Source organism: Xyrauchen texanus, chromosome 2 (genome assembly GCF_025860055.1).
Source record: "Xyrauchen texanus isolate HMW12.3.18 chromosome 2, RBS_HiC_50CHRs, whole genome shotgun sequence".
Lineage (NCBI taxonomy): Eukaryota > Metazoa > Chordata > Actinopteri > Cypriniformes > Catostomidae > Xyrauchen > Xyrauchen texanus.
In genome coordinates this window covers 55,228,222-55,253,106 of record NC_068277.1, presented here as the reverse complement: position 1 = coordinate 55,253,106, position 24,885 = coordinate 55,228,222, and the positions used below count along the sequence as shown (strand labels likewise).

Below are 24,885 nucleotides of genomic sequence, written 5' to 3'. Positions count from 1 at the left end.
ATCTAACATAGCCATAGTTTACATAGCCTAAAATAAGATTTAATTACTGAGGGAAATGGCCTTTTAATAATTATTATATTTAGTTGTTATGCCACTAGCAAAGTACCTATGATGTTCAGACTCCATTGATTGACATCCCTGAAAATGTGGAGTGTTTGTTGTAAGGAATTCTGTCTGACTGTGATGATTACAAGTTAGGGAGCCACATTATTACTTAGCATACCTTTTTTTATGGTAAGTGTCTGTAAAAGGCCTCCCTCCTTCATTCTATGCCTTTAATGTCAAGCTGTATGTTCAAAGTTGACTACAATACTATCCAGTGAGCTTGTGACTTCAATGTAAGCCTGGCTTTGGAATTGAAATGCCATTCCACAAATAGTGATAAGACTGCCCATAATAGTACTTTGTTTACAGTCTGCATGTTGTCAAAGGGTTGAGCTGAGGTTCATCTTTCTGTCCTTACACTAGCTTAATATTGAATTGCCTATAGTTTACAGTTTAGTAAGTTTAGCTTGAGCAAATAAGTTGTTAGATCCAGATTTTATAGACCTATTACATTTCCAAGGTTACTAAAAAAGAACTCTTGGGATAAATGTAAGGTATTATTATGGATATAACAAGTTGGTAGGTTTGGTCTTGGCAGACTAAATCTACTTACACTGCTGCAGAGAATGTACAAAGGCTTGTTACTGCTAGAACATGCACAAACATGCTGTGTTGAGCATGATATGCTGCTGCAATAATTGCAAAGATGAGTATATAAACGTGTTAATGTGCAGAATAAAGATAAAAGAATGATGATAGGTATATCTTACTTTGGGCAGATGTGTGAATGGCTTTCGCTGCATATTGCAGATCAGTGAATGGGCACTTGAGAGTATCTGAGTAGATTTGATTCCTTTTGGAGACAAATTAAACAAATAAAATCTTATGACATGGTCTTGGAAAAATGTCTCTAAGTGAACGATCTTACAAATGTAGGTACATTTGCACCAGCTTGATACTAACTGCATGCTGGTGTGTTCATGTTGAATGATTATGACTGATTGAACAACATAAACAAAATTAGCTATCGGCCTCAAGGTACATGGAGCTCCAGGTCACACCTTAATGATGATGTGAACCAATGGCAGTAAGGTTTTTAGCAGCCGGTAAGACATTTTCCTAAAGGTTTGCTGAGGTGAACTGTTATGAACCACTTAAGCGAATGCGAAAACAACTTATTTTTGGCCAGATTTTGTTTTAAATGTATATCGAGGGCCTTAACAGATGTCAACTGATCTATCGGTCCAAGTGACCTGATTGGCTTAACAGATTATATATATCAACGAATGTGTCAGCTTGATCCATGTAGAGTTTCATAACTGAATTAAGAATCATGTATTAATTATTAATTAAAAAAAAATGTGCTAAATGAAAGTGTAAACTTACAGACTGTATTTAAATTAAGCCAGCATAGTCAAGAGATTTACTTTTATTAATTTTCGACAAATGTTACATTTCCATAGGCCCTCAGTCCAGACATTTATAGAGGCAAATATCGTGAAGACCACCCAGACCCTGCCACTGCATATGCTGATAATGTCAAAGATATAATTGAGAAGGCCCAAGGAAATGGACATAAGGTGAGTGGATGTCCATCCAAGTTACTTTAAATCCACACAAAATCATGCCTCATTGGCTGCACCTTTAAAATTTGATCCATTACTGAACACCTTCATTATAAACCAAATAAGAATTGTAAAATACACATTTTGCTTTGATTATAATGCAGTTAATTTACCAATATATTAAATTCACAACTTTCTGTCTTAAAGGGATAGTTCACCTAGAAAGAAACATTTTGTCATTATTAACTCTCATATTGTTCCAAACCTGTATGACTTGATTTTTTCAATGGAACACAAGAGGAGATGTTTGGCAGAATGACAGCCTCGGTCACAATTCACTTTCCTTGTATGGAAAAAAGATGCATTTATAGGGATTGGTGACTGAACTGTCATTCCCTAACATTCTGCTTAACATCTCTCTTTATGTTCCACATATATATATATATATATTAGGGCTGTCGATTTAACACGTTAATTCAGTACGATTAGTTTTATAATAAATAACACGTAAAAAAAAATTGCGCAATTAATCGCAACGCCCCCAGACTGTAATAAGGAAGATTCCTGAGAAATGCAAGCATGTAGTACCACCTGTTTACTCTAGAGGGCAGTAAGTGAAACTTCAGCTGTATGGCAACGCACAGTTTATACAATGAACAAAACAACCCTTCAGCAGGCAGCACAACACAAACATGAGTTACGTTCTTGCGTTCCAAAAACTTGATGGAACGCAAATTCGAACTAAGGGATCTTAAGATGTGTTCTAAATATGAAACTATATTTAACTTGACACAGTGACCTAAAAATTTTGTTTATGACACAAAGCACCCGAGATGCATGTCTGACGCAGGTGTACATTGAACAAGCCCTGATAATAAATCTCGAACTGATTGTCAAATTCACTTGCGAAATGAATTGCTGTGAACTGCATGCCAATGATTGGCTTATGTTCAATAATATGGTAGTAAACAATACATTGTTTTCTAAAGCCGCTTTTTGTATTGTCTTATCAATGATTAGCTCTTCTGCCACAAGAATGTAATTCATTTTAATTATCTGAATATTTTATATATATATATATATATATATATATATATATATATAGTTTTTAAATATTTAAAGATAACTATGTATTATTATTTCATCATTATATATTTAATTATTGTTATATGAGGGTTATATGTGATTAATTAATCGGGACACCATGTATGTAATTTGATTAAAATTATATATATATATATATATACACACACACACACACACAGTGTTTCCGGAAAGTATTCACAGCGCTTCACTTTTTCCACATTTTGTTATGTTACAGCCTTATTCCAAAATGTATTAAATTCATTATTTTCCTCAAAATTCTACAAACAATACCCCATAATGACAACGTGAAAGTAGTTTGTTTGAAATCTTTGCAAATTTATAAAAAAAATTAAATAAAAAAAATTACATGTACAGAATTATTCACAGCCTTTGCTCAATACTTTGTTGAAGCGACTTTGGCACCAATTACAGCCTCAAGGCTTTTTGTGTATGATGCTACAAGCTTGGCACACCTATTTTTGGGCAGTTTCTCCCATTCTTCTTTGCAGGACTTCTTCTCAAGCTTCATCAGGTTGGATGGGGAGTGTTGGTGCACAGCCATTTTCAGATCTCTCCAGAGATGTTCAATCGGGTTCAATTCTGGGCTCTGGCTGGGCCACACAAGGACATTCACAGAGTTGTCCCATAGCCACTCCTTTGTTATTTTGGCTGTGTGCTTAGGGTTGTTGTCCTGATGGAAGATGAACCTTCGCCCCGGTCTGAGGTCCAGAGCGCTCTGGAGCAGGTTTTCATAAAGGATGTCTCTGTACATTGCTTTATTCATCTTGCCCTCGATCCTGACTAGTCTCCCAGTTCCTGCCGCTTTAAAACATCCCCACAGCATGATGCTGCCACCACCATGCTTCACTGTAGGGATGGTATTGGCCAGGTGATGAGCGGTGCCTGGTTTCCTCCATACATGATGCTTGCCATTCAAGCCAAAGAGTTCAATATATTTTACATCAGACCAGAGAATTTTGTTTCTCATGGTCTTGAGAGTCCTTCAGGGGCCTTTTAGAAAACTTCAGACAGGCTGTCATGTGCCTTTTTCTGAGGAATGGCTTCCATCTGGCCACTCTACCATACAGGCCTTATTGGTGGAGTGCTGCAGAGATGGTTGTTCTTCTGGAAGGTTCTCCTCTCTCCACAGAGAAATGCTGGAGCTCTGTCAGAGTGACCATCGGGTTCTTGGTCACCTCCCTGACTAAGGCCCTTCTCCCCCGATCGCTAAGTTTGGCAGGGCGGCTATCTCTAGGAAGAGTCCTGGTGGTTCCAAACTTCTTCCATTTACAGATGATGGAGGGCACTGTGCTCATTGGGATCTTCAATGCTGCAGAATTTGTTTCTGTACTCTTCCCCAGATCTGTGCCTCGATACAATCCAGTCTCGGAGGTCTACAGACACTTCCTTGGACTTCATGGCTTGGTTTGTGCTCTGACATGCACTGTTAAATGTGGGACTTTATATAGACAGGTGTGTACCTTTCCAAATCATGTCCAATCAACTGAATTTACCACAGGTGGACTCCAATCAAGTTGTAGAAACATCTCAAGGATGATCAGTGGAAACAGGATGCACCTGAGCTCAATTTGAGTGTCATGGCAAAGGCTGTGAATACTTACGTACATGTAATTTTTGTTGTTTTTTATTTTTAATACATTTACAAAGATTTCAATCAAACTTCAAGTGCTGTGAATACTTTCCGGATGCACTGTGTATATATATATATATATATATATATATATATATATATATATATATATATATATATATATATAGGTTTGGAACATGAGGGCGAGTAAACGATGAACAAAAAATATAATTTGGGGTGAACTATTATTTAAAAATGTTTAAATGATCTTTCCACTGGTTTACTGTGTGATATCTTAAGTTCTCCATCATTAACTTATTTCTTCTTTATCCTCTTCTTCTCCCTCCCCACATTTCTTCTGCTTTCCACCTGTTGCTGTTTCCCTTCTCTTCCAGGTTGATCAAAGATGGGGATATTAGTGCAGAAAGTTCTTGCTTCCTCAAGGCCTAGAGCAGCCTTTCTCAAAGTGGGTGCCGCGGCACACTGGGGTGCCCCCTGACTGTGTCCGGGGTGCCGCCCAAAAATTACGTAGGCTAAAAAAAAAAAAAAAAAAAAAATCTGACATTTCATATATAAATATATTTTAATTTACATAAATATATTCTTCTTCTTTTTAAACATATGAATGTATTAATAAAATTGTAAATTCATTTTAGATAAAAATATATATATATATATATATATATATATATATATATATATATATATAAAATTAACCATAAAAATCCGTCTCACAAGACCGAAGCAAGACACACACACAACTTGACGCAAGTGATGCAACCCATAGAAACGCGTTATAGCAACAACACCTCAGACTGACAGAAATGTAAAAATAAACGTGAATTTAGGCCACTCTAGTTTTGTACACATTGTCATGATAATTATAAGCAAATAAAAAAAATTTTATTGACCACAATATTATCATTGATAATTGTTTGAGAAGGGCACTTTTGATTAATTTTGAAATAGGGCAGGGGCTCGAGCACCCAAAGCCCCCCCCACCCCCCACCCCCTGCACGTGCCTTGGCTACATTGTTTTATCATTTAACCGCGAAAATACATTTGATTTCACAAAGAGCAAGAAACAAGCAACAGCATCATGGATCGTTTTTTAAAAAGAAAAGCCCCACAAGAACCGGACAGTTTTTACTGTGAAATGGAGCCTCAGCCTACTACTTCCTCCACCAGCTCTGAGTCGGCACCAAAGGTCGCAAAAGTAACGTTAGACAAGGCTAAAAAGAGAACATACAATGACAGTTACCTAAAATTTGGCTTCATCAGTACTTGGGATGCAACATGCCCTCTCCCTTTGTGTCTAATATGTGGGATGAAACTGTCACACCAAGGGATGGTTCTGAGCAAACTTAAAAGACACCTGACCACCAATCATCCATCACTTGCTGACAAGGATCCTGAATATATTGTTAGAATGAAAAGTCAACAAAGCCGTCAAGAACAAATGATGATTAAATCCACTAAAGTCTCGGAGAGGGCACTGGAAGCTAGCTACCTTGTAGCTGAAATAGTAGCTAAAACAAAGACGCCTCACACTATTGCAGAAACTGTAATTATGCCAGCATGTACAGCAATAGTGAACAAAATGCTAGGGCCTCAAGCTGCAAAAGAAATTTCAAAGGTCCCGCTGTCGGATTGTACAATAGGGAGGCGAATCAATGACATGTCTGTGGACATTGAAGATGTCGTTTTGGGGAAAATCAAGACAAGTGGACATTTTTCTTTACAACTCGATGAGTCAACGGACGTGAGTGGGCACGCTCAGCTCTTGGCAAATGTTCGGTTTGTGGATGGGGACCGTATCAGAGAGAATTTTTTATTTTGCAAACCGCTTCCAAACAAAACAACAGGAGAAGAAATTTATCGTGTGACAACTGAGTATCTTGAAAAGGGAGGATTGAGTTCTAAGAACTGTATTAGTATCTGTACTGATGGTGCATCTGCAATGACGGGCTATGCCAAAGGTTTCATTAGCAGGGCAAAGCAGCAAAACCCTGACATCCGAACAACCCACTGCTTCCTTCACAGAGAGGCACTTGCTGCAAAGACGCTCCCAAAAGAACTTTCGGACGTGCTTGACAGAGCAGTGGACATTGTTAATTTCATAAAGGCGCGCCCGTTAAAGAGCCGTCTGTTTTCGATTCTGTGCGAGGAAATGGGGGCAGAGCATCAGAGCTTGTTGCTACACACGGCAGTCCGCTGGCTGTCACGGGGGAAGGATTTGGGCCGATTGTGCGAGTTAAGAGAAGAACTCAGAGTCTTCTTGACAGAAGAAAAATCTGCATATGCAGAGCTGCTCGCAGATGAGCAATGGTGCCTAAAACTCGCGTATTTGGCTGACATCTTTAAGCACCTCAATGAGCTGAACATTAAAATGCAAGGCAAAGAAGAAAACCTCCTCTCCTCGTCTGACAAACTGCGTGGCTTCAGATCTAAGCTCACACTCTGGCGTTCCTTTGTGGGACAGGGCAGGCTGGATATGTTCCCCTGTGCAATGTGCATGTAAACAGCAGTACACTTTCTGATCTCATAACCCAGCATCTGAAATCTCTCGATGAGCGATTTAATCATTATTTTCCATCGGAGTCTTATGCACAGTTTGACTAGGTCCGTGATCCTTGGAGTTCAAGCGCGCTGGAGAGCGCAAAGGACTGGCCACTGCCAACACAGGAGCAACTGATGGAGATCAGGGAAGACCGCACATTGAAAATGAGATTTGGTGACATGGAATTGGACAGGTTTTGGATTTCAGTGAAAAAAAGAGTATCCAGTGGCTTCAAGTAGCGCTGTTGCTATTTTGCTACCCTTCTCCACAACTTATCTGTGCGAACTGAGCTTTTCAAGCCTGACGTACATCAAGAACAAGTACAGGGAGCGACTGAGGACTGTGGACCAGGAGCTCCGTGTCTGCCTCTCATCCATCCCTGCCAGGATAGGGCGGCTGTGTGCGTCGCACCAGGCTCACGTCTCTCATTGATTGTGGTCACCCCCACCCCGGCTTGTGTGGCAGCGTATGCGCTGCATGCGCGCATGTAGATCTTTCTCCCTCTCTCGTTGTGGATTATTGTTTGTGTGTGTAGGTGTATGTGGGTGTGTGTGCATGCGCATGGCACGGATGAAAACAAGCACTATATGGAAAAACATTCCTGCTTATCTCTGGTGCATTTTTTAACATGCATCTTTTTCTTATCGTATTGTATATATTTTTTTTTCATGTCTGCCCCTTTTTATTTTATTTTAACTGCATCCTGCACTTCATTTTAGTTCTGGTCTGGATTTGTTGTTGGGTTCTTGTATCGGGCGGTCCACCTCTTACGGTTTTATGGCATTTGTGTCTCTGATTAATTATTTTGTGAATTACTTTGCAAACCTGTGTTTTTAAAGGTGCTATAAAGTTGTTATTATTATTGTTATTGTTATTTACAGTTCGTATTATGCTCTGTTCATTACTGTTCTGTCTAAATAAACAGGACATTTGCATTTACATTTGGGTTATGCAGTGTTTTTAAATTATATTTTAAACTGGGGTGCCTTGAGATTTTATGCACTTTTGAAAGGTGCCCTGACTGAAAAAAGTTTGAAAAAGGCTGGCCTAGAGGCACACTGATTTACAGAAATGCATGTGTGTCGTCAAAAAGCCTCTTAACCCTCTGTTGCAGGAGAACGAGGGCTCATTAAACACTCCCATTTCAGAAGTGAGACTCAGACTTTCAATTATGGATCCAAGTTTGACATGAATCTGTGAAGATGGATTAATGAATTGCCATTTTGTTCAGGAATCATGGCAACTGTGTCTCTGAGTCTCTTGTCCTCCTCCTGAGCTTCATGTTTTTTTGTCAACAAGCTTCTTTTTCACCTCTCTTCTGATCATGGCAATGGCTGTCATAGTTAAGCACCATTAAAAAAGGATGCCTCTACCAGTGGGACCTTTACTTATTGACACTAGGGTACGGGGTCTCATGTGATCTTTTCTTGTGTAGATTGCTGCTTTTATCGCTGAATCGCTGCAGAGTTGCGGAGGGCAGGTCATTCCTCCTGTCGGCTACTTCCAGAAAGTGGCACAGTATGTACTACCAAGTCCAACCAGTTACAGTATGCTTGACTGGCTCCAAATTAATAATTTTGGTTACATGATTGTTGCTTTTCTGTATCACTTAAAGGTGCACTCAGTATTTTTTTCCTTATAAAAAAGTTTTACTCCTAATTAAATAAATTGTAATTTAGAAAATTATGTTGACTCACATTAAAATGAAGACTCAGTCGTATCAGTAACCTTTAAAATATTTATTCTTTGTGGAGAGGGCCCCCTCATGGGGGCTGACATGTTAGCATCACATGACCAGTGGAATAATACTTAATCGCAGTAACCACCCTGTTATTCTTGGATTCAATTATTTCTGGCTGATTGTGTATAGTAAATTTGTACAGTATAAGTTTTTATAACAGAAAACTATTGATTTTGAATGATGTTACATCCATGCCATTAGGTGCCACTGTGAGTCTAGGATGACAAAATTACTCAGTGCAAATTTAAAGGGTGATGCAGTTCATCTATAAAAGTTTGTTGCGGATTTATTTTGCATTTGCCTGTCATCTTTTCTAAGTTTACTTAAAGGAATATTTAGAGTTCAGTACAACTAGAGCTCAGTCGACAGAATTTGCGGAATAATGTTTACCACAAAAAATTACAATTGTCCCTCTTTTCAAATTTTTGATTGGGGCACGTACAATGGAAGCGAATGGTGCAAATTTATGGAGGGTTTAAAGGGAAAAAATGTGAATCTTATAATTTTATATGAGCACTTTATTTTGTTAAACGTGTTACTTAAAATGTCCTTTTTGTAAGATTACAATGTTTAAAGCATTATGTCGTCATGGAAACAAAGTTCTAATATTGGATATAACTTTTACACAGAAAGGTTAGTGAGTTATTTTATCACACTAAACTCATGCTAACCTGCATATTGTTTATGTATTGTGGCTATACTGTAGTTTTGAAACTACATTTTATCATTACAGTATTTTATCATTTATTGTTTGGCACCATTCACTTCCATTTTCCATTCCATCTGTGACCCAGATTGTTGCTTTTTTAAAGGAAAGGATGGACAAGTCATATACATTTTTGTGGTAATCAACATTATGCCACAAATGCTGTCGATTGAGCTTAACCTGTGGTGAACCATGAATACTCTTTTAAAGGTTGTGTTGATGCTGTGGCTTCAAATCCAGAATATGTTTACATGTGCTTGTTTATTGATTTTTATATGTTTGATTTTTTTGTGAGTATGTATATATATTTATACACAGTGCATCCGGAAATTATTCACATCGCATCACTTTCTCCACATTTTATGTTAGGCCTACAGCCTTATTCCAAAATGGATTAAATAAATTATTTTCCTCAATTCTACAAACAATACCACATAATGACAACGTGAAATAAGTTTGTTTGAAATCTTTGCAAATTTATAAATCACATGTACATAAGTAGTCACAGCCTTTGCTCAATACTTTGTTGAAGCACCTTTGGCACTAATTACAGCCTCAAGTCTTTTTGTGTATGATGCTACAAGCTCTGCACACCTATTTTTGGGCAGTTTCTCCCATTCTTCTTTGCAGGACCTCTCCAGCTCCATCAGGTTGGATGGGGAGCATAGGTGCACAGCCATTTTCAGATCTCTCCAGAGATGTTCAATCGGGTTAAAGTCTGGGCTCTGGCCGGGCCACTCAAGGACATTCACAGAGTTGTCCCGTAGCCACTCCTTTGTTATCCTGCCGCTGAAAAACATCCCCACAGCATGATGCTGCCACCACCATGCTTCACTGTAGGGATAGTATTGGCCAGGTGATGAGTGGTTCCTGGTTTCCTCCAGACATGATGCTTGCCATTCAGGTCAAAATGTTAAATCTTTGTTTCATCAGACCAGAGAATTTTGTTTCTCATGGTCTGAGAGTCCTTTAGGTGCCTTTTGGCAAACTCCAGACATGCTGTGATGTGCCTTTTACGGAGGAGTGGCTTCCGTCTGGCCACTCTACCATACAGGCCTGACTGGTGGAGTGCTGCAGAGATGGTTGTTCTCCTCTCCACAGAGAAATGCTGGAGTTCTGTCAGAGTGACCATCAACCCATCAATTGGTCACCTCCCTGACTAAGGCCCTTCTCCCCGATCGCTCAGTTTGGCCGGGCGGCCATCTCTAGGAAGATAATTTTTTCTGTATCTTTCCCCAGATCTGTGCCTCAATATAATCCTGTCTCGGAGGTCTACAGACAATTCCTTGGACTGCTTGCTTGGTTTGTGCTCTGACATGCACTGTTAACTGTGGGACCTTATATAGACAGCTGTGTGCCTTTCTAAATCATGTCCAATCAACTGAATTTACCACAAATGGACTCCAATCAAGTTGTAGAAACATCTCAAGGATGATCAGTGGAAACAGGATAAACTTGAGCTCAATTTTGAGTGTCATGGCAAAGGCTTGTGTACATGTAATTTTTTTTTTTCGTTTTTTATTTTTAATACATTTGCAAAGATTTCAAACAAACGTCTTTCACTTTGTCATTATGGGGTATTGTTTGAAGAATTATTAGGAAAATAATGAATATAATCCATATTGGAATAAGGCTGTAATATATATATATATATATATATATATATATATCAGTTATTTATATGTTGTTTTCACAATTACAATATCAGGCAAGATTTAAAAACAACATAATTATCAAGTTAAGTTGATTCTAACATTATTGGTGTTGGTTTTGTGCTAATAATTCAATTAAAATGAAAGAATAATGCCAGTGAAAATCTTTTTACCTAGTATGAAACTTAAAATACTGTATGTATACACAGACATCCATAAATCACTTTACTTCATAGTATGCATTTTACAAACAATGCACGTGTTACTCCTAATGCATGTATTACAGTATATGAATATAATTATCCATGCATTTCGATTTGTATGTGTGCATCACATTTCCGTCTGTACCAAAGGCATGTGAGAAAAGCAGGAGGCATTTTCATTGCTGATGAAGTCCAGGTGGGCTTTGGCAGGGTGGGTACCCATTTCTGGGCCTTCCAACTACAGGGAGAAGATTTTGTGCCAGATATTGTTACGATGGGCAAACCTATTGGAAATGGCCATCCAATGTCATGTGTGATCACCACCAGAGAGGTTGCTGAAGGCTTCATGTCATCTGGAATGGAATACTTCAACACAGTAAGGACTAAATTACTATTTGCATAGCTAACATGGGTGTGAATAAAACATATAGTCCACCAGCACATTTTTTTCTGGAAGACCGGAATAACAGCTCTGCTATTTCTGGTAGCTGAAGAATGTCTGCCTTTGTGTCCTTCAGTTTGGTGGTAACCCAGTGTCTTGCGCAATTGGACTGGCTGTTCTAGATGTAATTGAGAAGGAAGATCTGCAAGGCAACGCCCTGCGTGTTGGAGGGTACCTGACTCAGCTTTTGGAAAATCTGAAAGAAAGACACTCCTTAGTGGGTGATGTGAGGTTGGTGAACTCCCTCCTACTAACTTCTAAAGTCATACAGTCAGTAATTAATTGATTATACACAGTCACATCATAATCCGATTCTTTAAAAGGTAAGTTTACCCAAAAATAATGATTATGTCCTATTTACACACCCTCATGTTGTTCTAAACCTGTATGACTTTTTATGCAGAACACCAAAGGAGATGTTTTAATGAATGTTGCATGCCGTCCTTTCAATACAATGGCAGTGGATAGTGCCTCAATTTTAAGCTTGAAAAAGGATCCAAAAGTATACAGTACATCATGCAACTCCTGAAAGCATGCGGTTTTGGTGAGAAACAAATACGAGAGAAGCTTGTTCACAGTGCATGACACGTTCATACGATATTATAGTTTTTAGCACAAACATAGTTTTTAGCACAACTGTAAACAAGTTTCTTTCATGGTGTTCATCAACACACAATGGAGGACAAGATTTTCACTGCAAAATTACTTAAAGCTGATGTATGTAACTTTTTCGGTGTTAAAATGCTTTCTCCTATCCCAGCTTAATATGCAGAGACAACTAAACACTGTGTCTCTGTACCTTTACAAAAAAATCCTGTGTTTGATTTGAGTGACCCGTCTTAAGAGAGACAATAACATTGACTCGACCAATGTTGTTAGTTGTGGACGGGACTATCTGTTTGTTCTATCAACGGCAAATGGGATAGGGGTGTATTCAGAAAACTGTTTTGAAAACAATGTTTGTTTGTTTTTTGCAATTCCTTTTGGTGGTACAAGTGGTGCAGAAATTATATACTTCAGCTTTAAAGTTTAAGTTGTTTTTCACCCAAACCTATGTCTTCACAAGACTTGGATTATGACACAAGTCATATGGACTACTTTTATGATACTTTTGGGTCCTTTTTTGAAGCTTTAATGTGAGGCACTGTCCAATGCCACTTCATTTAAAAAAAAAAAGACAGCCCTTCAACTTTCATTAAAACAGCTTTTTTACTAGCACATCTCCTTTTAGAGCTGAAAATGACTTAATAATATTGAATTGTCACTTTTTTCAATATTAATGCATGAACATTCATATAATGGAACATATACAAAATACAAATGTGTGGAAGACTAAGCAAATATAATGGACAGAAGCGAAACAGATTCTATATTTCTCAAACTACATCAAAACAGACATGAACTGCAAATGCAGAAATACAAATCTGTAATTATTTAAAAAAAAAAAAAAAAGCAATTTATGGAGGCAAACTTACATCTGCAAATATCGCCGCCAGTCTGCAGTCCTCCATTGGTGCTCGCATTAACATTTCTGAGTGATGATGATTCACTTGTGGGTGGTGCTTCACTTGGTGAGCGTTGAGAAAAATGCAAATGACTTTTGTTAAACATCCCATCTGGGCTTCATTTATAAATAAATTATCTGTGAATTGACTGAGAAACACATGCTCCAATAGTAACTTATGTGTGTGTGTGTGTTTGTGTTAATAGGTACTGATTCTAATCAGTTCCAATCTGCTGCAAATGTTCAGATCAGTTTTTAGAAGAGACTAAAATAGAATAATGTCTTTAAAAAAATGGATGGTCTTAAACAACTTAAACAAGACAATCCTAGTCTCTTTATTCCTTGATACAAAATGCTGCTGTTTAAAAAAAAAAAAAAAAAGTCAGATTTTGAACTGAGATCAGTGTCGCTCCATGAGTTTAATAATATCAAGGCACACATGAAGCTCTGAGACATTTGCTTGTGCAACATTTGAGCCTTGACCTTATGTTCAAATAAGATTATTGGAATTAAGCTTTATGTTGCAATTTGCATGTAAATCATTTCCCAGAGGATGTTTTTGACAGCGATAGAGTTGAACAGAAACATAGATTTCTAGGGGGTGTAAAGCTACAGGTCAAAAAGTCCAACACATTGCTATTTTGTTTTCAAGAGGTCTTGGCCTTTTTGTTGGGGTGGAGCTGGTGAGAGATCGGCAGAAGAAAACACCTGCCACAGCTGAAGCTCAGGATGTTATTTACAGGTGAGGACATGTTACACTAGACAAGAGAACTTATTTTGTTTTGTATGTACAATACAATCTCGCACGGCATATCTTTATATGTTAAACTTTATTTACAATGTGATATTTTTCAAATAATTTCTTATTAGATATACATTATACATTATTTAGCATACATATTAAAACAAGTAATGAGATTTGCTACAGTGATTTTTACCATAGATAAAGGGTCTTCTAAAAACACCTTAACCATTTTAAAATCACTCAAGCCTCAAATGGCTTAATAATTTTATGCAATGGTAGTGTGACGAGGAAGAGGGTAGGGCCGGACCATGAGTGTACACGGCCGGCCCCCAATCGGGCTAATTAGCCAAGGAGAGGGATAAGGCCGAGATTGATGTGGCATTTTGGGAGAGAGCCACGTGCAGCTACCATGTTTGTCTTTTTGTTTTCATTAAACATTATTTTGATGGTTCATCTGGTTCCCGCCTCCTTCTTGCCCATTTTAAGCAGTGTTACAGGCAGTTAAAGCAATATAATAAAAGATACCAATGTCCCATAAAAAGCTATATTTGTTAATAATGATAAGAATAAACAATCCTTGCAGTAACTGATATAGTTCATTAGCATACCTGTAAGCTATTTAAGTTTGCTAAGCAACTTGGCATAGAATATAGAATATCAGCTGTTTTACAACAATCAAAATGCCTTTTACATTTGTTTTAGCTGATCATATAATTATATTAATTGTCCAAAAAGTTATCGAACTAGAATGGAGTTGTATTTTATCATTAAAGGCTGAAAGAGCAGCGGATACTGCTAAGTGCTGATGGCCCCCAACGGAATGTTCTGAAGTTCAAGCCACCCATGTGCTTCACCAGAGAGGATGCTGAACTCGCAGTTGAGAAGATTGACCAAATTTTGACAGGTAATTCATGGCTTCCTGTTTTACTATAAATTCACCTCTCTGCCCAGTAGGTGGCGATATGCACGAAGAATGTGAAGCACCAAAAGAAAAATGTGGAATTAAAAGTGGAGATTTATAGTAAAAAAGGACTTATGAAGATATAGATTTAACCACTGGAGTTGTATGGATTACTTTTATGCTGCCTTTATGATTATTGGAGCTTCAAAGTGCTGGCCACTATTCACTTGTTTAGGTCTACTTTCCTGCTGGTGATTCCTACTGTATTCTTTTGTCTTAAAGATTTAGAAAAGGCATTGGGCCTCCACAAGCCTGAAGCAACAATCTCAGAGAATGGACACAGCAAGAGAAAGGTAAACTTGCATGTTATGTATAAATTACAAATGAAGGCTACAATTTTACATAATGTAGTTACTTAAATGCATAATCAAAATAAAAATTAAGATCATTTGTGGTTTGTTTTTGGTCCCAAGGAACCCCTAGAAGAAAATGGACATGTTCATCCTTCAAATGGCAGCAGCCACAAGCACACCACCACACATCCTCTTAGCACAAAATCCAATAAGAGAATACGAACCTAATGTACTACCCATAAAAACAGCAGGGGATTAATCAGAGACAACTGCTTTTAAGAACAGACAATTTAATTATGTCTGTAATTTGTTATTAATACAATTCCATGTTTTAATGGATCTTTAAGGACACTGAGAGCATTGTAAGATTACTTTGCCAAATTTTAGTGATGCCATTCAGAACTGTATCTGTATTTTAGCTTTTATAAGGAGTTTTGGAATTGTATACACTTAATGAACCAGAACCGTCTAATCTTATTAATAACTGTATTAGCTTTCACACATATTGAAAGTTAATGGATAATGAACAAAAGGATAACAAAAATATTATAAATCAATGCACTTTGCGATATCTATATCTTCCATCTCTGATGTAGGCATTGCAATTGAGTGGCATCTTTTCACTGCCTGAGCTGGATAGTTTCGAAAGAGAAACTACAGACAAATCTTTAAAAATAAGAATGCCAAATTAGGCACCGCAAGCATATCTTGAACACAACATGTTTTTCAAAAGCGTGTTCAAGTGCATACATACCTAGCAAATGCACATTCAACATGTTCTACTTGTGTCTGCTACAATAAAAAAAAGCTAGATAATCACTCTCCTATCTGATAGTAATGGAGTGGAAAATGCCTGGTGGATAAAATTCAACATGGAAAACAAGCTGATGTAGAATGAAAGACCCTTAATTCACAAAAATTGCAATAGATTGATCTTAAAACTAAGCCCCAGATAAAATAAAGGTATACAGTGCACAATGCCCTCTAGTGCTTATAAACTACCACAAAATATAATTTAACAAAATAGGCCTTATGTTATTGTAAGATGTGCTCATTGTTTTGTAAAACATATTACTCCACAATTGTAGCATTTGGTAATTTAAAACTTTCACAAAGAGCATTGTATTGTTGTACTGAGTATTTATTTACTTTTTTTTTTTTTACACAGGATTTGTCAATGACTGATTAGATTAGCGAATCAATGAAGAATTCATAGTTGTAGAAGGTACATTTGTTTATTATAGAAAATAACTGCCACATTTTAAGGCTTTTCCACTGGTGAAGCAGTGTACAAAAATTTGATTGGATTTTGGAAATCGGATTTTCAACAACCACAACAGTAATTTTAAGAGCATCAATAAGAAGTTGTTACAGAAGTCTCTACAGGGGTGAGAAGAAATTGTATATTATTGTGCATAATCCAGTAACTTAAGTGCCGAACTGGACAAGTAGCATGTCTTTCACAAAACCACACACTTTCCCTCTCTCTCCCACACAAACACACACACACACACACGTAGGATATTTTGCCAATCATACTGGTTGATTACAACAGTTTGATAACAGACTGTCTTCCTTGGCACTAAAACAACTTTTCAGATGCGTTCTCTTCAGTCTGTCTGTGGCGTGTGCGATATTCAAGACGTTGATGCCATTTTGAAGGTGCTGATCCTTAACCCATGAGATAACCACTACAAGACAAACACATTCAGATCATTAAAAACAACATTTTAAGTTTAGACCATACAGTATATGCAGAAAAGTGATTTGGTGGTCATATTATTGTTTTATTGTTGCCTAGTTACTTCATATTGTAATCCTACACCAGACTGCAGCTGTTAAGATATAATATCCAAACTCTCTTTGAAAAGCTTTAAATTGAAGAATTACTTAAGGCTGTCTAAGAGATGGCACCAAGATGTCTGCCTTATCTCACGTTTTTACAAAGTGTGTTAATAATTAATTATAAATCAACCACTGTTTTTCCATATCGGCATTTTCATGCTTGTAATGGATACGCTGATGGTTTTCATTGGCTGATAAATATCGGCAGCTGATACTTGTAAGAATTCATAGTAAATACAGTTGAAATCAGAAGTTTACATACACTTAGGTTGAAGTCATTAAAACCTATTTTAACCACTCCACAGATTTAATATTAGCAAACTATCATTTTATCAAGTCGTTTAGGATATCTAGGCAATTATCTTCTGATAGGTGGTGTACTGAATTGGAGGTGTACCTCTGGATGTATTTTAAGGCCTACCTTCAAACTCAGTGCCTCTTTCCTTGACATCATGGCAAAATCAAAAGAAATCAGCCAAGACCTCAAAATAAATTGTGGACCTCCACAAGTCTGGATCATCCTTGGGAGCAGTTTCCAAATGCCTGAAGGTACCATGTACATTTGTACAAGCAACAGTACGCAGTATAATCACCATGGGACGACGCAGGCACCATACTGCTCAGGAAGGAGACACATTCAGTCTCTTAGAGATTAACGTAGTTTGGTGCGAAAAGTGCAAATCAACCCCAGAACAACAGCAAAAGACCTTAGATGCTGGAGGAAACATTTAGACAAGTATATCCACAATAAAACAAGCCCTATATTGACATAACCTGAAAGGCTGCTCAGCAAGGAAGAAGCCACTGCTCTAAAACTACCATAAATAGCAAGACTACAGTTTGCAATTGCACATGGGGACAAAGTTTTTACTTTTTGGAGAAATGTCCTCTGGTCTGATGAAACAAAAATGTAACTGTTTGACCATAACGAAAAGGGTGAGGCTTGCAAGACGAATAACACCATCCAAACCATGAAAATGTTGTGGGGGTGCTTTGCTGCAAGGGGGACTGGTGCATTTAACAGAATAGATGGCATCATGAGAAAGGAAAAATAATGTGGATATATTGAAGCAACATCTCAAAACATCAGCTAGGAAGTTAAAGCTCGGTCACAAATGGGTCTTCCCAATTGACAGTGACCACAAGCATTTTTCCAAAGTTGTGGCAAAATGTCTTAAGGACAACAAAGTCAAGGTATTGGAGTGACCATCACAAAGCCCTGACCTCAATCAAATAGAAAATTTGTGGGCAGAACTGAAAAAGCATGTGCGAGAAAGTTACACCAGTTCTGTCTGGAGAAATGGGCCAAAATTCCAGCAACTAATTGCGAGAAGCTTGTGGAGACTACCCAAAAAGTTTGACCCAAGTTAAATAATTTAAAGGCACTGCTACCAAATACTAACAAAATGTATGTAAACTTCTGACCCTCTACTGTTACTCTGACATTTCACATTCTTAAAATAAAGTAGTGATCCTAACTGACCTAAGAAAGGGAATGTTTTCTATGATTAAATGTCAGGAATTGAGTTTAAATATGTTTGGCTGAAGTGCATGTAAACTTCTTTCTTCAACTGTATAAATAAATATACACTTCCAATCGATAGTTTGGGTACACTTGACTGAGTTTCTCATGATCTAAATTTAATGATATAAAGGCTGTGGCAGAACAACCCGCCCCTCCTTCTCGTCATCTTCACCCCAGCTCTGAGGGCCGTCCTTCAGCCAGCCTCACAACAGGAGTGGGCAAGTGAGGAGAGGTGCACAGCCTACATGGAAACTCTCATTGTGTCATCATGCCTTGTTTATAGCCAGGTATTAAGATGTGTATTAACGGGCGCCAACACCATTAACACCTAGAAATATTAGTCTCTATTAACAAATTGTGTTTGCATTTTGAGGAGTGGGTTTCTGAATTAATGACTGCATACATCAGTCATTGTGTTAATGCATGATCAGCATTTTATCTTATTATAATAAAGCGAAAAAATATAGTGAACAAGTGTTGGATCGCCAATTACTTGCATTTGATATAAAGTATGCGAAAACATGACATTTAGAGCATAAGTAATGTCAGTCATTTTAAAGCAATACTTGCATTAGAGCTTCAGAAATGTGTGTTCTGTGATATCAAGCACATTGAAAAAGTTCTGTGAACATGTGCATGTATGTACTGTATGCATACTTACAAATATTCCAATCGGACATTTATTTTCTTTTTAAACTTTGCCAGTTACAAGCGGTTTTTAATCTTGTCTTAGCACAGCGGTTAATTGACAGGTAGAATTTCACCCAAGAACCCATTTGTTTCACCAGCCTTGCTTGGTGAGTAAAAAAATATAGCTATTATTTAAGCCTATACACTGTCACGTATTGCATGTATTGTGTATAATGATGCTAAACATTTCCCATGAATGTAGTACTTACAAAATTTAAATAAATTATGACGGATATAAATAGACCATGACAGAAACAACTCAGTCCGTCAGTGATGGATATAGAATTTTTCTAGTGCAACCTCTGACTCCCATAATTGAATTTTTGTTTCTATTTTATTTATTTTTTTACTTTTCTACTATTCTAAAATGTGGAAAACAACAGGATTAGGTGTGTTAATTCCTAATGTAAAATATAATGACTTACGGCAATTTCATCCTCATGAAGACTCTGGCCATGAAAAAGCTCAGTAGCACGCTAACAAAGCCGATGAAGAGCAGGAGGAAACGGTTAAGCTTGGGAATGTTGGGTGCATTAGAGCGGTCCAGAATTATGAAGCCAAGGCCTCCCATTGTGAAGAGAAAGCTGGAGGCCAGCCCCTCCATGATGTACTGTCCATTCACCCTTTAAGAGAGAAGATACGTGCATTGATATAAGGATCAAAGAAGCAGTGCTGTTCATATATTAGCAAAGTCTGCTTGATAATTAAATGTAATGTCTTAATGCATAATGTAATGTCTTAATGCATAATAACACAGGGGTTTTAAAACCTGGGGATGCATGAGGGAGCTAGAGGGTCAGTACAGAAAATGAATGAATGAATGAATGGATATTATGCCTACTATTGAAATATAGAACTACATTAATAGTTAAGGAATGTACAGCTCTGGAAACAATTATGAGACCACTGCAAAATTATCATTGATTATATGTTTCTCAGGATTTACTATTTATAGGTACGTGTTTGAGTAAAATTAAAATTTTTGTTTTATTCTATAAAGAACTGACAAAATTTCTTCCAAATTCCAAATACAAATATTGTCATTTAGAGAATTTATTTGCAGAAAATGACAACTGGTCAAAATAGCAGAAAAGATATAGTGTTTTCAGACCTCCAATAATGCAAAGAAATTAGGGATGCACCGAAATTTTGGCCGCCGAAAATGGCACTTTCGGTTTTCGGCCGAAAGAGAAAAAAGGCCGAAAATATGAGCCGAAAATATATACCTCCTCGCCCTGCCCCTCAGTGCTCTGATTTCACTCTGGATCGATCTAGCCCTTATCACGGCGCTACCAAGCAAAGGCCAATCATGTCAGCGGTGTGGAAATTCTTCAAAGTTTCTGATAAGGACATCAAATTTGCGATCTGCAGTGTTTGTTCAGCAGAACTTTCAAGATATATATATATATATATACAGAGTACAGCAAGAGATTCTACAGGAAAGCGCCCCGATCCACAGCAGTGCCACAACTAGCGCAGCTACACCACAACTTCAGGCGTATCTAGCGGAACTACGCCAGAAGCGACAATCCCCTTGACTACTGGCGCATAAACAAAGACCGCTTTCCTTTGCTTGCGCGGATTGCGCACAGGTATTTATCTGCCCAAGCACCAGCACAGAGAGTGAGAGACTGTTCAGAGCAGCATCTCATGTTCTTGATGAGCTTTCAGACAGGAGAGACTGTCAGAAAGTTTAGCAACTTTTGTTCTTGAAGAGAAACCTGTGACTTGTAGTTAAATAGAAAGCGGTCCAATTTGATGTGTATAGCAATTACATTACACTTGTTCTTCACTTGAGGATACATCTGTCGTTTACAGTTGAGGTTGGATTTAGTTCAATTACTGCTGTTTTGCACAATAATTTTCACTTGAAGTGTACACTTAAAGTGTACATATGTTTACATAAACAGAATAGAGCACTGATCTATATATATATATTTATATATTATAGTTATATATAGATCAGTGGAATAGAGGCCCTTTGCCATTCTGTGTTCTGCCTTTTTGTTTCAATTAAAATGACTGTTGCATATTTAAACTTTTTGAAAGATGTTAGCTAAGTTCTTTACTTGACTGTTGTTTTGCATATAATAGTTTTCTAAAACTTTACATTATTTGGATAATTGTTAATAAAATGTGTAAAATTAGATTTTTACAGAACTGAATGAAGAATAATATTTAATATAGTTTTAATATATTTTTTGTCCAATATTGGTGTGTTACTTTCAATAAAAGTTTTATTTGATTGGTTTGTAGTTTTTCAATTCAGATTCATTAAATTCATGAAATTAATGAAAAAGTATAATATTAATACAATTATACATTGTATAATTATATTTATACTTATATATATATATATATATATAAAATGTTTTTTTTTTCTTAAATAGGTAAAAAAAAAAAAAAAAAGGAAATTTCGGTTTCGGTTTTCGGCCAAGTGCATCCTGGATTTTCGGTTTCGGCCCAGAATTTTAATTTCGGTGCATCACTAAAAGAAATCAAGTTTATGTTCCTTTTTAAACACCACAATACTTGTGTTTTAACTTAGGAAGAGTTCAGAAATCAATATTTGGTTAATAACCCTGATTTTCAATCACAGCTTTCATGTGTCTTTGCATGCTCTCTACCAATCTTTCACATTGCTTTTGGGTTACTTTATACCACTCCTGGTGCAACAATTCAAGCATCTCTGCTTTATTTGATAGCTTATGGCCATCCATCCATCCATCTTCCTCTTGGTTACATTCTAAAGGTTTTCAAAGGGGTTCAGGTCTGGAGATTGGGCTGGCCATGACAGAGTCTTGATTCCAGTCTTGCTGAAGCACCCCAGATCATCATCGATCCTCTACCAAATTTCACAGCACTCTGCTTTGAAGGGCTCTCCAGGTCTCCATCTAACAATTAGATGACCATGTGGAGGATCTGTGATGATCTGGGGGTGCTTCAGCAAGGTTGGAATCAGGTAGATTCGTCAAAACAGAACTTCAAGGTTGTCCTGGAAGAAAACTTGCTTCCTTCTGCTCTGACAATGTTCTCCAACTCTGAGGATTGTTTTTTTCCAGCAGGACAATGCTCCATGCCACACAGCCAGGTCAATCAAGGTGTGGATGGAGGACCACTGGATCAAGACCCTGTCATGGCCAGCCCAATCCCCAGACCTGAACCCCATTGAAAATCTCTGGAATGTGACTAAAGAGGAAGATGGATGGCCACAAGCCATCAATTCAATGCCGAGATGCTTGAAATTTTGTACCAGGAGTGGCATAATGTCACCCAACAGTAATGTGAATGTCTGGTGGAGAGCATGCCAAGACACATGAAAGCTGTGATTGAAAATCAGGGTTATTCCACCAAATACTGATTTCTGAACCAAGTTAAAACAATAGTATTGTGTCATGTAAAAATGAATATGAACTTGTTTTCTTTGCATTATTCGAGATCTGAAAAATATCATTTTTTTTGTTATTCTGACCAGTTGTCATTTTCTGAAAATAAATGCTCTAAATGACAATGTTTATCTATTTGGAATTTGTGAGAAATGTTGTCAGTACTTTATAGAATAAAACAAAAATTTTAATTTTACTCAAACACAAACCTATAAATAGTAAATCCAGAAAAACTGATGATTTTGCAGTGGTCTTTGAATTTTTTTCAGAGCTGTGTATATTTGAGGAACTACATCATATTTGGGGGTTGGCATCAGAGAGTTTGAAAAAACCCTGTAGTAGATACTGGTCTCTGACAACAGTGAAGTGCCATAAAGGAATATTCTGGGTTCAATACAAGTTAAGCTGAAGAGACAACATTTGTGGTAGATTGATGACTACCACAGAAAATAATTTCTACTTGTCTCTCCTTTTCTTTAAAAAAAAAAGAAAAGAAAAATAGAGTGTGACAAGAAGAAGTGCGAGGGTGTGGCCATGACTACGCACTCCTGGCCCCCAATTGGGTTAATCAGCTGAGGAGAGAGCTGCATTCTGCTGCACTTATTCCTCTCCTCGGCTGATTGGCCTGATCATGCGTAGTCACGGCCCCAACATTCTCCTCGTCACATTGAGGTTACAGTGAGGGGATGATTTTTGGAAGGATAAAAGGCAGAAATGTGAAGCTTCTAATTTTATAAAAGCACTTGTATTAATTAATCTGTGTTGTAAAAATGGTGTCAATTTGTTTAAATCGTCGTTTTTACTGCCGTTTTAGGGTTTACAATGTTATGGCAACAAAGTTGCAAAATTGAGTAACTTTACACTGAAATAGTTAGCAAGTGATTTTATTACACTAAAATCATGTTAACACATTGTTTACATCTTGTGGCTATACTTTTGAAACAGTGAGTATTTTAACATTTACAGATTGGCCCAACATTTTTGCTTTTTTTAAAGCAGGAACGAGTTGAAATCAACAATGCGCTTCAAATGTATAGGAATATTCCTTTAATTACATCTGCAGCGCCACTAACTGGACAAATTCTAATATAGGTCTGTATCAAAGAAACCATTTTACCTGTATGCCAGAAAAGCCACTGGTCTCTGATGACCGTGTTCATCAGTCATTGATCCGACACTCGGAGGCTCAACGATAACATCGTAAATGATGCCTGAAATGTTCAGAAGATATTTCCCATCATATTGCATCGTTATGATCAGTTTGGTGTAACCATTCCACCAGCTTAAAGTCAAAGTAATATCACACAATTTACATGAGCAAACTAGAGTAACCCAAGTGTCGTTCTTGCACATGCAATGTGCAGTAATGAACAGCAGAGGAACTCATTTGGTCTGTAGAGCAATATAATATAAGAATGATATGCTATGAATGCTAACAGATAGCAGGTTAACTCGCAAGATTATTTCACGAAGCACAAAGACATGCATCTCCATATTCAATCAAATTATAATATATCAATACATTTATTGATCTACTGCAAATCCTCGACTGTTAATGAATTGTGTTGCAGTGTGCACAGGCGCTAAAGACATTAGAATAAGGGTTAGCTGATGGCTAGTTTAGCCTATGATGGCTTTGTAACACTTACCACCGGTGATGAGAAAATATGAAACAATCACGATGGCATAGACGGTCATTGCAGAAGGCATATGCAGCCATGATGGTTTTTTAAGTTTGACATTTGGGCATTCCAGAACAGTAAACGGTAGGCTGACGAGGGTCTCCATGGTTTAATTCAGTGCTGTAAGGATTCCTGTGGCTGCCCGGCTAATGCAAACGTCACACAGCCCGTGAAGCGACGTGTACAGGAAGAGCCTGTCACAGTTCCGACAAGAAAACTATTCTATTGTACATAAGACTGATCTGAGATCTGTATTTATTCGTTTTATTTATTTATTATTTTTGAGTGCGCGATCCTACCACATATACTAGGAAATTTTGCACAATGTATCCCATGTATCCTATTCCGTGTGCAAAACGCCGGAAAAACAGCAAAAACTGTAAAATTCTGAGATTATTATTAAAGCGATTACTTATGCGAACACGAGTAAAAACATTTCTAGAGCAGTGTTTCTTGTTTCCCCTGTTGTCCTGTTGTTCGAAGGTTTAGATTATCGGTTATAAATAAAATATTAAAAAAGTTTTAGAGTTTCTGAAATGAGTAAATTCAGTGCATCTCATTGCTCGTTAGTTAAAGAAACTTAAAAGTTTAGACATCTTAGAAAGGATTTTTAGGGATGTTTTCTTTACCTTTGAGATTTGCTTATAGTGACTTTGAAATCAA

At 37.3% G+C, this 24,885-nt stretch overlaps 2 protein-coding genes across 2 annotated transcripts in view; one reads left to right on the top strand and one right to left on the bottom strand.

The window, feature by feature from the left end:
- LOC127659860 (ethanolamine-phosphate phospho-lyase) overlaps positions 1–16,090 on the top strand; it is a 36,538-nt gene extending 20,448 nt beyond the window's left edge. Inside the window, exons 6-13 of the mRNA XM_052149822.1 lie at positions 1,509–1,625; positions 8,283–8,365; positions 11,300–11,525; positions 11,668–11,822; positions 13,748–13,837; positions 14,614–14,744; positions 15,024–15,094; positions 15,215–16,090. Of these exons, the coding sequence (XP_052005782.1) occupies positions 1,509–1,625; positions 8,283–8,365; positions 11,300–11,525; positions 11,668–11,822; positions 13,748–13,837; positions 14,614–14,744; positions 15,024–15,094; positions 15,215–15,322 (981 nt within the window). The 3' untranslated portion in view covers positions 15,323–16,090. The remainder of the gene's footprint in view (positions 1–1,508; positions 1,626–8,282; positions 8,366–11,299; positions 11,526–11,667; positions 11,823–13,747; positions 13,838–14,613; positions 14,745–15,023; positions 15,095–15,214) is intronic.
- A 180-nt stretch (positions 16,091–16,270) lies between these two features.
- Positions 16,271–24,403, bottom strand: LOC127659941 (oligosaccharyltransferase complex subunit ostc). Its single transcript, XM_052149944.1, has 4 exons — positions 24,190–24,403; positions 23,658–23,751; positions 19,580–19,777; positions 16,271–16,785 (listed from the first exon to the last, which is right to left on the bottom strand). Exons 1-4 carry the CDS (start codon positions 24,326–24,328, stop codon positions 16,767–16,769), a joined length of 450 nt encoding a protein of 149 aa, XP_052005904.1. The 5' UTR covers positions 24,329–24,403; the 3' UTR covers positions 16,271–16,766.
- Between the last annotated feature and the right edge of the window lie 482 nt (positions 24,404–24,885).

Excerpts from the sequence above, each read along its gene's own strand:
- LOC127659941 (XM_052149944.1), bottom strand. The coding sequence starts at position 24,328 with ATGGAGACCCTCGTCAGCCTACCGTTTACTGTTCTGGAATGCCCAAAT. Across the intron at positions 23,752-24,189 it reads ATATTTTCTCATCACCGGTG|GCATCATTTACGATGTTATC; the intron begins GTAAGTGTTACA and ends TGAACATTTCAG. Across the intron at positions 19,778-23,657 it reads GTGGCTTTTCTGGCATACAG|GGTGAATGGACAGTACATCA; the intron begins GTAAAATGGTTT and ends TCTCTCTTAAAG.